Source organism: Gekko japonicus, unplaced genomic scaffold, assembly GCF_001447785.1.
Source record: "Gekko japonicus isolate JY-2015 unplaced genomic scaffold, Gekko_japonicus_V1.1 scaffold74, whole genome shotgun sequence".
NCBI lineage: Eukaryota > Metazoa > Chordata > Lepidosauria > Squamata > Gekkonidae > Gekko > Gekko japonicus.
In genome coordinates, this window is record NW_015167059.1 from 72,170 (window position 1) to 85,151 (window position 12,982).

At 45.2% G+C, this 12,982-nt stretch overlaps 1 protein-coding gene across 1 annotated transcript in view; it reads right to left on the minus strand.

Annotated features, from left to right (window-relative positions):
• Positions 1-7,922, minus strand: part of LOC107111518 (chromosome unknown open reading frame, human C15orf41) — a gene marked incomplete at its 3' end in the record, with an annotated part of 72,668 nt that extends 64,746 nt beyond the window's left edge. The window contains exon 1 of the mRNA XM_015412491.1: positions 7,662-7,922. Coding sequence (XP_015267977.1) covers positions 7,662-7,762 — 101 coding nt within the window. The remainder of the gene's footprint in view (positions 1-7,661) is intronic.
• Between the last annotated feature and the right edge of the window lie 5,060 nt (positions 7,923-12,982).

A 12,982-nucleotide genomic window follows, 5' to 3' on the forward strand; every position in this document is an offset into this window, starting at 1 on the left:
CAAGAAGACAGAGCATCACTTGCCCCAGAGTCCCTATCTATACCTTGTGGCTAATAGCCACTGATGGACCTCTGCTCCATATGCTTATCTAATTCCCTCTTGAAGCAGTCCATGCTTGTAGCTGCCACCACCTCATGTGGCAGTGAATTCCATGTGTTAATCACTCTTTGGGTGAAGAAGTACGAACAGTACCTCTTACTTCTTCACCCAAAGAGTTCTTAGACAGTTAAGTTTTAAGAGTTAATTAAAAAGAAAAAGTACTTAAAGTACTTAAATGTCTGACTCAGTTTATATTGATCTAAATGAAGTGAAGACTTGATGTAATGAAGCTAGTGAGGATCTCCTCTCTTGGGTTTTTAGCCAGTAGTGGGTTTCTATACTTTGTTCCGTATATGTAGTCCCCCTTCCCTTTTTCTGTGATAGTTTTTGTAGTTTGAAAAAAATAATAAAAAATCCCCTCCGGGGGCTCAAAAAAGAAGAAAAAAAGAAGTACTTCCTTTTATCTGTTCTAACCCGACCGCTCAGCAATTTCATTGAGTGCCCACGAGTTCTTGTATTGTGAGAAAGGGAGAAAAGTACCTCTTTCTCTACCTGCTCTATCCCATGCATAATCTTATAAACCTCAATCATGTCTAATAATCCCCAGCATAGCGTTGGCCTTTTTTACTGCAGTCGCACACTGTCTTGACACTTTCATTGAGTTATCTACTGCGACTCCAAGATCTCTCTCCTGGTTAGTCTCTGCTAGTTCGGACCCCTTCAATGTGTATTTATAGTTAGGATTTTTGGCTCCAATGTGCATCACCTTGCACTTGGCCACATTGAACCCCATTTGCAACATTGACACCCACTTGCCCATCCTCGACAGATGGATGTTCCTTTGGAGTGCCTCACAATCCTCCCTGGTTATCACCACCCTAAACAACTTAGTATCATCTGAAAATTTAGCCACTTCACTGCTTACTCCCAACTCCAAATAATTAATTAACAAGTTAAAAAGCATCAGACGGAGTACTGATCCCTGTGGTACCCCACTGCTTACCACCCTCCACTGAGAAAATTGCCCATTTATACTCACTCTCTGTTTCCTATTAATTAGCCCATTTTTGATCCACAAACGGACTTGTCCTTTTATCCCGTAATTTTTTAGCTTACTTAGGAGCCTCTGATGAGGAACTTTATCAAAAGCTTTCTGGAAGTCAAGGTAAACAATATCTATTGGGTTCCCCTTGTCCACATGTTTATTCACCCCCTCAAAGAACACTAACAGGTTAGTGAGGCAAGATCTTCCCTTACAGAATCCATGCTGAGTCTGCCTCAATAGTTTTTGTTCATCAATGTGCTTACTAATTATTTCCTTAATAACAGTTTCCACCAATTTACCTGGTTTCAACATCAGACTGACTGGCCTGTAATTTCCTGGATCTCCTCTAGAACCCTTTTTAAAGATGGGAGTGACATTAGCTATCTTCCAGTCCTCAGGAATGGAGGCAGGTTTTATTGAAAGAGTACATATTTTTCTCAGGAGATCCACAAGTTCTGCTTCCCAAAATATTAATGAGCTTTTTATTAATATAATAAATTATAGTATGACATAAACAAGGACTGTCGACCATCTGAAGATTTTAGTACATTATCTGTCCTAACCAATTACATTTAATTCAATTTGCAAATTATTAAAATCTTAGAGGTGAATTTTTGAGAACTGTTAAAAGTGATACAGTTTCTCTACAGTCTGAAACTACAACTTAAAAAACATAAAAAGCAACCATTCCTGTTCGATCTTAAATATTATCCTGTCTTGTGAATTTATAGATCTGGAATATAGACTATTTCATATTACATGAACAAAAATGCCTTCAAAAATAATATATAATAAAAATAAAATCAGGGTTTTTTCAGTATCAACATTCTAACATTGGTTTCCAGTAAGCATTCACAGCTATGCAATGAAATCCTAACAAGCATTACTCAAAAATAAATCCCATTGAGTTTAGTGGAACTTATTCCATAAAAAGTATACTCAGTACTGCAGCCTTGCTTACCAGAACTGCTATAAAGAACACAATAATGATTTTTCCCTTTTTTTAAAGTACAGTCTATTTTGTATAAAACTGAAGAGAAATATTTAAATTTAAATTTTCCTCAGGTGAGGCACAGGAATGAAAAGCTTGTTTAATACTGTAACTGCATGCAAACAGACTTTGATGATACTGCCTGGTTCAGTACAAGAAATTTATTTTGAACAATAACAGTGACTTGCAACAACAACTCCTTATGATACATTTTAATCACTAACAACTGTATTGTGGTCTAAGTTTTTGTTGGTCAGAGTCCACTGCATCAGGTACATGTACTGGTCACCTAAGTGGGTACAGAGGCTAGAAAATCAAGCAATAAAATAGATAGCTGTAGCTTTACCAATTTGTCCATACCCACAACTGTTACAGAGTGTATCTTCAGGTAAATGGTACAGCTAAGTGTAGAGATGTCATTTCAAGCCACAGAGGGGGAAATTTTGTTTTATTTCCCATTTTTAAGAGGGGGGAGCTTGAAATTTTGGGGGAAATTGAAATATATGCAATAATTACTGGCCAATCAAATCTAAACTAATTTTACTGATTTAACTGATTTAACAACATAAAATGCATCATTTACAGCTTAGTTGCTGTAGATTTTCTGGGTTGTGTGGCTGTAGTCTTGGAGAGTACTCTCCATCTTTCTGTGTTATACCACTGAGGATGCCAGTCACAGTTACTGGTGAAACGTCAGGTTCTACAATGCCAAAACTACGGCCACACAACCCGGAAAATCTACAGCAACTAATGAACTCCGGCCGTGAAAGCCTTCAACAATTTACAGCTTACTTTGCATATAAAACTGCAATACTTGACATGTTTATGGAATTTAAATCTTATAAATACTTAGTTTTGTACAAACAAAATTGCAAATATACCCAATACTTGAGAGAAAACTGCAAGCTGGAGAATCCTACGCTATCTTAGCACATGTACCTTAATTTTTGCTATCTGGTTAGAGAGAGCTAAATTCTTAATGAAACTTTCAGTTTTCCTCAGAGGTACTGGTATAGTTTCTGCCCCACTTCCTTCTGATCTTACCCAGTGCTTGGGTTAATTGTGCCATAGTGGTTTAAGGAAGAGGTGAAAAGGTCAACCACATCAGGTCAAAAGGCCAACAGAAGGCATGCAACTGCTGAGAAACAATGCAAGCCCTGTATATGTTCTCATGAAGACTAGGTATCCTTCTAGGTGCAGAAACATGTCTTGGATTGAAGAGCTGTATATGTCTACACCATGTGTTGAAAAGCATTTCATTTTTTTCTAAAGAGAAAATATTTCATAGGAGTTTTTTCAGTAGTCCCCAAAATTTCCATTGGAAAAAATGGGGGGAAGCCTTAAAAAACCAGGAAAAAGTACCCCCCCCTTTCCCCTCCAGCCTTCACATTTCTAGCTGTGGGAACTCAGATAGCTACCACATATGTTAGCATATTTACGGTTAATTTAGATCCACACTTCCTAAACTCTTACACCACAGTATGGCTCCCCTGTGTGAGGTACATCAAAGACATCCTCACCATGAGAGCCTATGGAAAGAGTATCTTTTAAAAATTCAGCAAGAGTTCAACCTAAACTTGGAACATTCCCTGCAGCAGGTCTACTTTCTATATACTAGGGTTCAACAAATGTCAAGCACCAGATTGCCATGGAACCTAGAAATTTCACAGTGGCATCTAGTACTTTCAGCAATGTAGCATCTATTGTAGCATCTCTCAGGAAACAAAAAAAGTTCATATCAGAATGTTCTATTGTATGACACAAAAATAAATGTGCATTAAGTTCTTGTCATTTCTTGTTCAAATGATAACTTTACATCATTCAATGATGATAGATGAAGTATTTTTAACTTTTCTATACTGCCTTCAATAATCAATTTAATGGAAATTATTTAATTGTGGAATTATGAGACATTGGGGAAGAATTAGATAAAAGTTAGAATTAGTTTTATGTTGTGCTGATTACAGTCAGGGTTACCCCATATTATTTATATACTACAACACTCAGGTTAAGATTAGGTTTCGGGCAACAATAATCAGAAAATGTGGTCATTAAAATACAAAACCTGAAGGCTGAAAAATGAGTCTAGCTTCTGAATTCTGGGGCTGCCTCCTAGAACCAAAAAAATGTATCAAGGCCCACTATATACCACAGTAAAACTATGGAAAGGGCATATAAACTTCCAAAGTTTTACTGTGGTATATAGTAGGCCTTGAGAGGGGCATCCCATTCCCCCTGCCTTTCCTTCTTCCCCTCTCCCCCACCCTGCCGGGCCATTCCCCCCTTTCCTGCTCGGGCCATTCAGCCACATGTCTCCCACTGCCACTCTACTTGTACATCCAGCTGCCCAGTCATCTGCCTCAAACTGCGGTGGTGGCAAAAGGGAAACACTGGGAGAATTAGCTATATTGGTATCAAAAACCAACATGGCAACACATACTTACATGTGCCCAACTATTACCCAGAGCATAAATCACAATCTACAGCCCTGTAATATAATACAAGCACAATTGCTCTAATCCAGGGGTGTTGAACTCATTTGTTATGAGGGCCAAATCTGACATAAACGAGACTTTGTTGGGCCAGGCCATGTGTGTCATAAAATGTAATGCCAGGTAGCGGAGATATAAACTTTATAAAGGACACAGACAAACACAATTAAAGATTTTTTAAACTTTAAATAAAACATGCTTAAAACACTGGCACTCTTGCAGTATTTTGTCTATTTAACAGTCTCTGATAACTGACACCTCTGCTCTGAATTATGTCTGTGCTGTAGCAATCCTGAGTATGCTGTTCAAGGTATGTATCTGTAAGCTGCAAACCTACTTTTGATTTATTGACATTTATTACAAAAATCTCATGCTCAGTGTTCCTAGCCTAGGTCCCAGGGGAAAACATGAAATGGCTGGGCATTGCAACCTTTTGTACATACGTTGCTTCATGTGCTGGTCAAGAACATGAGAAGGCATCCTAACACAGACTGAAGGCCATGTGTTTGTCTACAAAACTACACTCTTCCCCAGAGAAATAACAACAACTTCCTAAAAAAGGGGTGAACTTGATCTGGACACACACTCTCAGTCTAATCCACCTCACTGGCTTGTTGTTATTCCTCCTCTAAAATAGTTCACATTGCTTTCTTACTGAAAAAGACTGGATCATGAGGGAATGAATACAGTGAAAAGGGGGAGGGAACCCAGTTGCACCCAGAAGAGCCTTGGTATAAAAAGCCCAACAAAACACACACATGCTGTAGCAAGGCACACAAAACTTCATACCTTGAACAAAATTTTGTTTATCCTGCCTTGCCAGGGCAAGCTGGCTCTTAAAGGTGCTTGGTATTTCTCCCGTGTGACTGAAGCAGCCCAGCAAAGCAAATTCTCCCTCATTCCCTCCCTAACTTCAGGGAGGAGCCTCACCAGTGGAAGAAAAGAAAGGCTTCCTTTCCTTTTCTCCTGCAGCCTGGCCAGGAAGCAAGCTCTGGCTGTTCCCTCCCTCCCCACAATTCTTTACCAGACTCTCTCAATTGCACAGGACAGCCTTGCCTATCTATCTCTCCTGTGTGATTGACAGAGACTGATAAAGCAAGTTGTAACATGGCGGCAGCAGCAGAACTGCAAATGGAAGTAGGAAACGGCCAAGGCCTTGCAGGCCTAATCTGGCCCGTAGGCCACATGTTTGACACCCCTGCTCTAATCCTTTGGACAGACACCTATAGGTTTTCTTAAAACTATAATGCTCATCGGGGCAATGAAGATATAGTTCAAAAAACTTAAACGGGTACTAACGGATCAATGGGATTACAAAACACAATAATCTCTGAAAGTAATTTCTCTCCAGCATCATTTTATGGATCTACTACCCATTCTGGAAGATTTAATATGGCTTAGGTAGAAGGCCTGTCCTTGCTTAGAGAAAGCCTCCACAAAGTGAAACATCAAACAGGCCATCTAACAGAGGCATAACATCCAAATCACAAGATGTCCTAGTCCCACTGTACACTGCATTGGTCAGGCCGCACTTGGAGTATTGTGTGCAGTTCTGGAGGCCTCCCTTCGAAAAGGATGTGAACAGAATGGAGAGGTTGTAGAGGAGAGTGACGAGGATGATCAGGGGCCTGGAGACCAAGCCCTATGAGGAAAGGCTGAGGGATTTGGGAATGTTTAGTCTGGAGAAGAGGAGGTTGAGGGGGAACATGATTGCTCTCTTGAGAGCTGTCACTTAGAGGAGGGCAGGGAGCTGTTCCTGTTAGCAACAGATGATAGGACTCGCAATAATGGGTTTAAATTAAGGGCAGGAAGGTACCAGCTGGATATTAGGAAACACTTTTTTACAGTAAGAGTTGTTCAGCAGCAGAATCAGCTCCCTAGGGAGGTGGTGAGCTCCCCCTCACTGGCAGTCTTTAAGCAGCGGCTGGACAAACACTTGTCAGGGATAATGAAGGCTGATGATCCTGCACTGAGCAGGGGGTTGGACTAGATGGCCTGTATGACCCCTTCCAACTCTGTGATTCTATGATTCTAAGGAAAAGGCCACTGGCTGTTCAAGAGCGTGGGTACAGCACAACAAATGTGGGATCAAAGATCTTGACTCAATCGTCCACCTTTGCCACAATCTGGGCACAGAGGGTCTGTCCCTGGGATCAAAATACTGTTTTTTCAGTGTTGCTGATCACAGGGACAGAACCTGTTTGGGTCCAGTTTAAATAAGTATAGACTCTGAAACCATGCTGTGGTCACTGTGTAGAGCCAGGCCAGTGTACTCAATCCAAGGCATGTGTTAGACCAGCATGTTACTCCTTTGCACACAATTATGCCTTGAGCACAGATATGAGCCTATTAATGTGACAGAGGAAGTATGTGGCCATGTCCTGTGTGACCAGACAGCAACACTAACAGCTTTGGGGTTAATGTGTAAAATATAGAATCATAGAGTCGAAAGGGACCTCCAGGATCATCTAGTAACTAATAAAAGACAATATAATGATCTGTTTCAAAGTTTGAGTCCAGTGGCACCTTTAAGACCAACAAAGTTTTATTCAAGGTATGAGCTTTCTGTGCACGCACACTTCCTCAGATACAATGACATTGAATTTCCCAGTCCATACATATAAGGCAGAGGCTGAACAGCAAATTTGCATACAGCATAATGAAGATGTTTTAACAGATGCAAACAGAAATAACAAGCTAAGTTTATAAGGTCATCATTGTTTGGATCTATTTCAGGCATCCTAGAAAGCGGATAGTTTCCTACCCCAAAAAAATTATCATCACATAGCTTTTACAGCCCCATCCATGTTTACATGGAAATAAGTTTTACCAAATGCGGACATATTGAGTCTATGCATTTCCCCACGGAACGTAGGGCTTTGCCTGCAAGAAGCACCTTTATTTACTCTAAAAACATAGTGCCGGCGGAAGAGGCTGAGCCACCAAAACAAATCCAAAAGCCCAGCCTGTGGGCCTGTGATTTGTTAGCAGCTGCTCTCAACGACTGACTTGGCAGCCGCTATCTGAAGGGGGCGGGACTCGTTGTAGAAAAGAGGAGAAGGCGGGCTCCAAGTTCCGCCTGCGAGGGACTTACCTAGGGAATCTGTCCTTCAGTTTCCTCAGGCTCTGCCTAGTTGGGGGAACTTGAGCCAGGAATCGGGCGATCTCGTCATACTGGGCTTTGCTCAGCTTCATGCCTCCCGCTCACTCTCGGGGGAAGGAAGAGGAGGAGCTGCTGCAGTTTAAGAGAGCGCGCGGAGACGGCCGCTGTGGAGATAATTGCCCCCTAAGGCGGGAGAGGGGAGAGGAATACCCGAGGGGGGGGGAACCAAACGAGCCAACCAAATTCAATGGAAAGCTCTGCCCCGAGCCCTTCAAGTCCTCCCCACAGCCGGGAAACAGAAGCGCCCATGCGCGACTCTCGCGGCTCCTCCCTGGTGCGTCTACGTTGAGAGCGATACTCGGCCTTTTCCTCTTGTGTGCAGGAACTGCTGCCGCGACAGGCGGGAAACGGTCGGGAATGCTAGGGAGGAAAACGGGAGACCAAAATGCGTGCCTTCTTGTGCGCAGAATTGGGCTAATGCCACTCTTGAAGCAGAGCAAAAAGCCGCTTCTTGGTAGTTTTTTTTTTTTTTTTTTTTTTAAGAGCGGCAGGAAGGAAAAAGCCTTTAGTCTGTTCAAGAGGGTAGCCGAGGCAGAGGGGGAGGCAGCAGAAGGGTTCCAGCCCTCCTGCCACCTCGGGTTGCCAGCCTCCAGGTGGGGCCTGGGGATCTCTGGCTTTTACAACTCCCCTGGAGAAAATGGCTGCTTTGAAGGGGGATTCTATGGTATTGCACCGTGCTGAGGCCCCTCCCCAAACCCCGCCCTCTCCTGGCTCCACCCCCAAAGTATCCAGGTATTTTCCAAACTAGACCTGACAACCATACTGCCACCAGGTCCCTCTCAGTAACCTGAGGGAGAGCCAAAGATTGTTCTGGAGGGATTGGAGGATGGGTGTACTGAAACCAATGACAAGACTGCCAGTGGGGAAAATGGGAGATGACTGAATGTCTACAGGATATAATGGGAGCCAGGAATACCAGCTGACTTGCCTTGGTTCCATTAAATATGTTACTGTAAACAAATGTTGCAATGAAAAAAGTGGAACTGATTTCAAGAAACTTGCCCTGGTCCGGGAATGACAGTTCCAGGACGAAATGAACGCCTGTGAGACCAGATAGACTGCTCCGAGAATGGAAAAACAGTCCATACTGGTAGCATAAATGTTCTAGGACTGGAATCACAGCTTCCAGGATGGCATGACAGTCCCTGGATGTAACAGAAGTGTCCTGGGACTGGAAGGACAGGCCCCAGTGTGGAATGACCGCCCCTGGGATCAAATAAACTGATCTCGGACTAGATGGAACGATGGTCCCAGAGACTGGGATCAGTACTCTTGAGACTGGAATAGCAGCTCCCCCCGGCCCCAGAATGATGGAACCCGTACACTGGGACTGAAATGACACCCTGCCCTGCAGGGAATGACGCCCCGGGATTGGAATGACAGCCCCCAGAGTGGAATTATGGTCCCCCTGGGGGTAGCATAACTGTCTTGGGACTTGAATAACAGTTCCTGGGCCCAAATAAACTGCACTGGGACTGAAATGACAGCCTGTAGAGTGGAATGACAGTCCCTGGGACTAAAATTAGTACTGAGGCACTAGAATGACAGCCCCTGAGACTGGAAGCAGTACACTGGGGCTGGAATTACAACCTCTGGGACTGGAATTAGTGTTTTGGGAATGGAAAGACAGTCCCCTGAGTATACTGACAGTTCCTGGGAGTAACAGAGGTATCTAGGCTGAGGTAAATTGCACTGTGACTGAAATGACAGCTCCCCCACAGAGTGGAATGGCCATCCCTGTGATTCAAATCAGTGCTCTGCAACTGCAATCATGAGCCTGTCATTCAAGTCCCAGAGCACTATTTCCACACTTGGACCATAATTCCACTCTGGAAGATGTCATTCCAGTCCCAGAGCAGTTTATCTTGGTCAAGGGGCTGTTATTCTAGTCCCATAGTACTGATTCTAGTCCCAGGGGCTTGGCACTGCTGTGCATGTACTCATTACTCATGGCAGGGAGCGGTGGCGCAGGCAGTTAAACGCCTGCACTGTAACATCACCTGAGCAGCCACTATGGCTGTTCGAGTACCACCGCGGTCGAGGTGAGCTCTCGACCTTCGTCCCAGCTCCCGCCTACCCAGCGGTCTCGAAAGCAACCTAATTGCAAGTAGGTAAATGGGTACCCACCCTTAGAGGGGTGGGGGGCACCCTGTGTGGTTGGCTGAAGATGGCGGAGATAGCGGAGACGGCGGCAATGGCGGCAACGATGGCGGCGGCGGTGATCCTTTCGTGGACGGCATTGGTGGTGTGGCGAGCAAGGCGGCGGCGAGCAAGGCAAGGTGCGCGTTTGAGCGATCCCTGGCGGCGGAGAAGGAGTACACCGAGGGCTGCCGTGAAGAGAGAAGAAAGGGGCGTGCGCAGATGCCGAGTTCCGGCTCAGCGGAGCCAGAAAGGACGTGGCTGGGCCGGAAAGTAGGCGGAGCTGGGCGCCTAAGGAGGAGATCGCCACCACTGAATGCCGGAGACGCCAGAGAACGCCAGAGAAAGAACAACCCGCTGGACCAGGAGACCCGACCATGCCGAGCCAACGGAGAAACAGCAATAGCCACCACAGAGGGGGTGCCGGTAGGTTGTCCCACCCCCCCTTCATACATTGTGGCCCTAGCTAGGAACACAGGTGATTAGCACCAGAAACCCTGTAAGCCGCTCTGAGACCCTAGCCATGGGACAAGAGCGGGATATCAAGTCTAATGTAAATAAATAAATAAATACTACCCCGCTTCCTGCAGGGGTGGGTGTTGGATGTGGGAGAGGTCTAGGGCCCTAACAGGGATTTCACTCAGTGCAGATTTAAATGGCCAGTCTGCCCTGTGAGTGTCTCAGGCCCCGCTGTGGCTGCTTTCATAAAGGCAAGGTTTGAGGCTGCAATCCTATAGCAGCTACTGCTTGGATGACAGCCATATTTCACTAGAAGTCCACATTCACAGGCTCAAGCACAGACTGGTAATCAGTTGTAGTTGTTCTCCTATTCAAATCTCAGAACGAAGAAGAGAAGAAGAGATTGGATTTATATCCCGCCCTTCACTACCCAAAGGTGTCTCAGAGCAGCTTACAAACTCCCCTTCCCCACAACAGACACCCTGTGAGGTAGGTGAGGCTGAGAAAGCTCTGACAGAAACTGCTCTTTTTCAAGAACAGCTGTGCCAGAATTTTGGCTTGCCCAAGGTAATCCAGCAGGTGCAATTGGAGGAGTGGGGAATCAAACCCGGTTCTCCCAGATTAGAGTCCGCGCACTTAACCACTACACCAAACTGGCTCTGTTTGAGTCTGCTGCTTCAGACCCACCTGTTCAAATCTGAGTCACTTTCTCCAGTCGGAACTGGACTAGGTAGGCTCCAATCATTTGCACGTTCACTGGAGACCACTAATATCTGTTGAGCTCTAGTACAAATTTTCAGACATAAGTACCTTTCAATTAAATTGAGTTAACAGCTTAAAAGATTTCAAGCTGTCAAATATAATGCAGCTAAGCCTGTGGTTTTTAACCCGCTGCCAACCAGCACCCACCAAGTATGCAGCATAATACTTGAATCGTCCCCAGGCCACATGTAAAAAATCAAGACAAAATCAGGTCTCTAGACAAGGCAGCTTTATTTATATATGCATACAATATACAGATTTCAGGCATACAATCAATTGTACCCTTGAGAAACCAGTATAAGGGTCAAGAAGCGACAGTTAGTACCGGATATGGAACAACTGATAGGTTTAGCATAGGAAAAGGAGTACGACAAGGATGTATATTGTCACCTTGCTTATTTAATATATATGCAGAGTACATCATGTGAAATGCTGGCCTGGATGAATCACAAGCGGGAATTAAGATTGCTGGGGAAAAGATCAACAACTCACCGCAGACTGTGACTGCAGCCATGAAATTAAAAGACGCCTGCTCCTTGGGAGGAAAGCGATGGCGAACCTAAACAGCATGATAAAAAGTAGAGACATCACCCTGCCAACAAAAGTCCGCATGGTCAAAGCAATGGTATTCCCAGTAGTCTTGTATGGCTGTGAGAGTTGGATTATGAGGAAGGCCGAGCGCCGACGAATAGATTCTTTTGAACTATGGTGCTGGAGAAGACTCTTGAGAGTCCCTTGGACTGCAAGAAGATCAAATCAGTCAATCCTAAAAGAAATCAACTCTGACTGTTCCCTGGAAGGCCAGATAATGAAACTGAAGCTCAAATACTTTGGCCCTGTCCATACGAGCCCATTTGGGCCGGGAGCGGGACGGAACGGGGGCGGAGCAAACGGGCGCGATCCCACCTCAACATCTGGGGAGCGTGCCGTCTCTGTCCCTGATCCGTCCCAAATGCAGATACTGCACCGTAAAAAAGAACCACCTATCTAGGTGGTTGCATCCATTGGAGCGCCTCAAGCTGGGCTGTGGGATCGGCGGCGCTTCCTTGCGCCGCCGCATCCCAGCCCCCGGCCGTACTGCGCATGCGCAGTTCGGCAGCCTCCCCCTCCCATCGGACTTTTCCTCTCCGGCATCTGATCATGCCGGGGAGCGATGCGCCGTGGCTCAGGGGATCCGTGGGATCCCGCCGCAGCGTCTCAAGTTTGGAGCGGCTCTGAGTAGCCACGTTTCAGCCGTCCCGTGTGGCAGGGGCCTTTGGCCACCAAATGAGAAGGGAGCACTCACTGGAGAAGACCCTGATGCTGGGAAAGATTGAAGGTCAAAGAAGACGGGGGCGGCAAAGGATGAGATGGTTAGACAGTGTCATAGATGCAACGAACATAAAATTGAGCCAACCAGAGGACGGCGGAAGACAGGAAGCCTGGCGTGATATGGTCCATGGGGTTGCAGAGAGTCGGACTCGACTGTGCAACTGAACAACAACAACAAAAACCTGATGACCATCAGCCAGCTCCTTAATGTCTGGCTTGATTCCTATTTGTTGTGTTCCATTTTTGTAAGCCAGTTTGGTGTAGTGGTTAGGAGCGTGGACTCTAATCTTGGAGAACTGGGTTTACTTCCCCACTTCCCCACATGCAGCTGCTAGTGTGATCTTGGATCAGTCACAAGTTCTTTCAGAGCTGTTCTCTCATGAGCAGTTCTCGAAAGAGCTCTCTCATCCCCATCTACCTCACAGGGTGTCTGTTGTGGGGAGGGGAAGGAGATTGTAAACTGCTCTGAGACTTCTTCGGGTAGCGAAGGGCAGGGTAGAAATCCAATCTCCTCCTCTTCTCATCCTCCTCTATGGGAGAAATCTGGGATTCTTATCCTTAGAGTGAAAACAGCAGTGAGA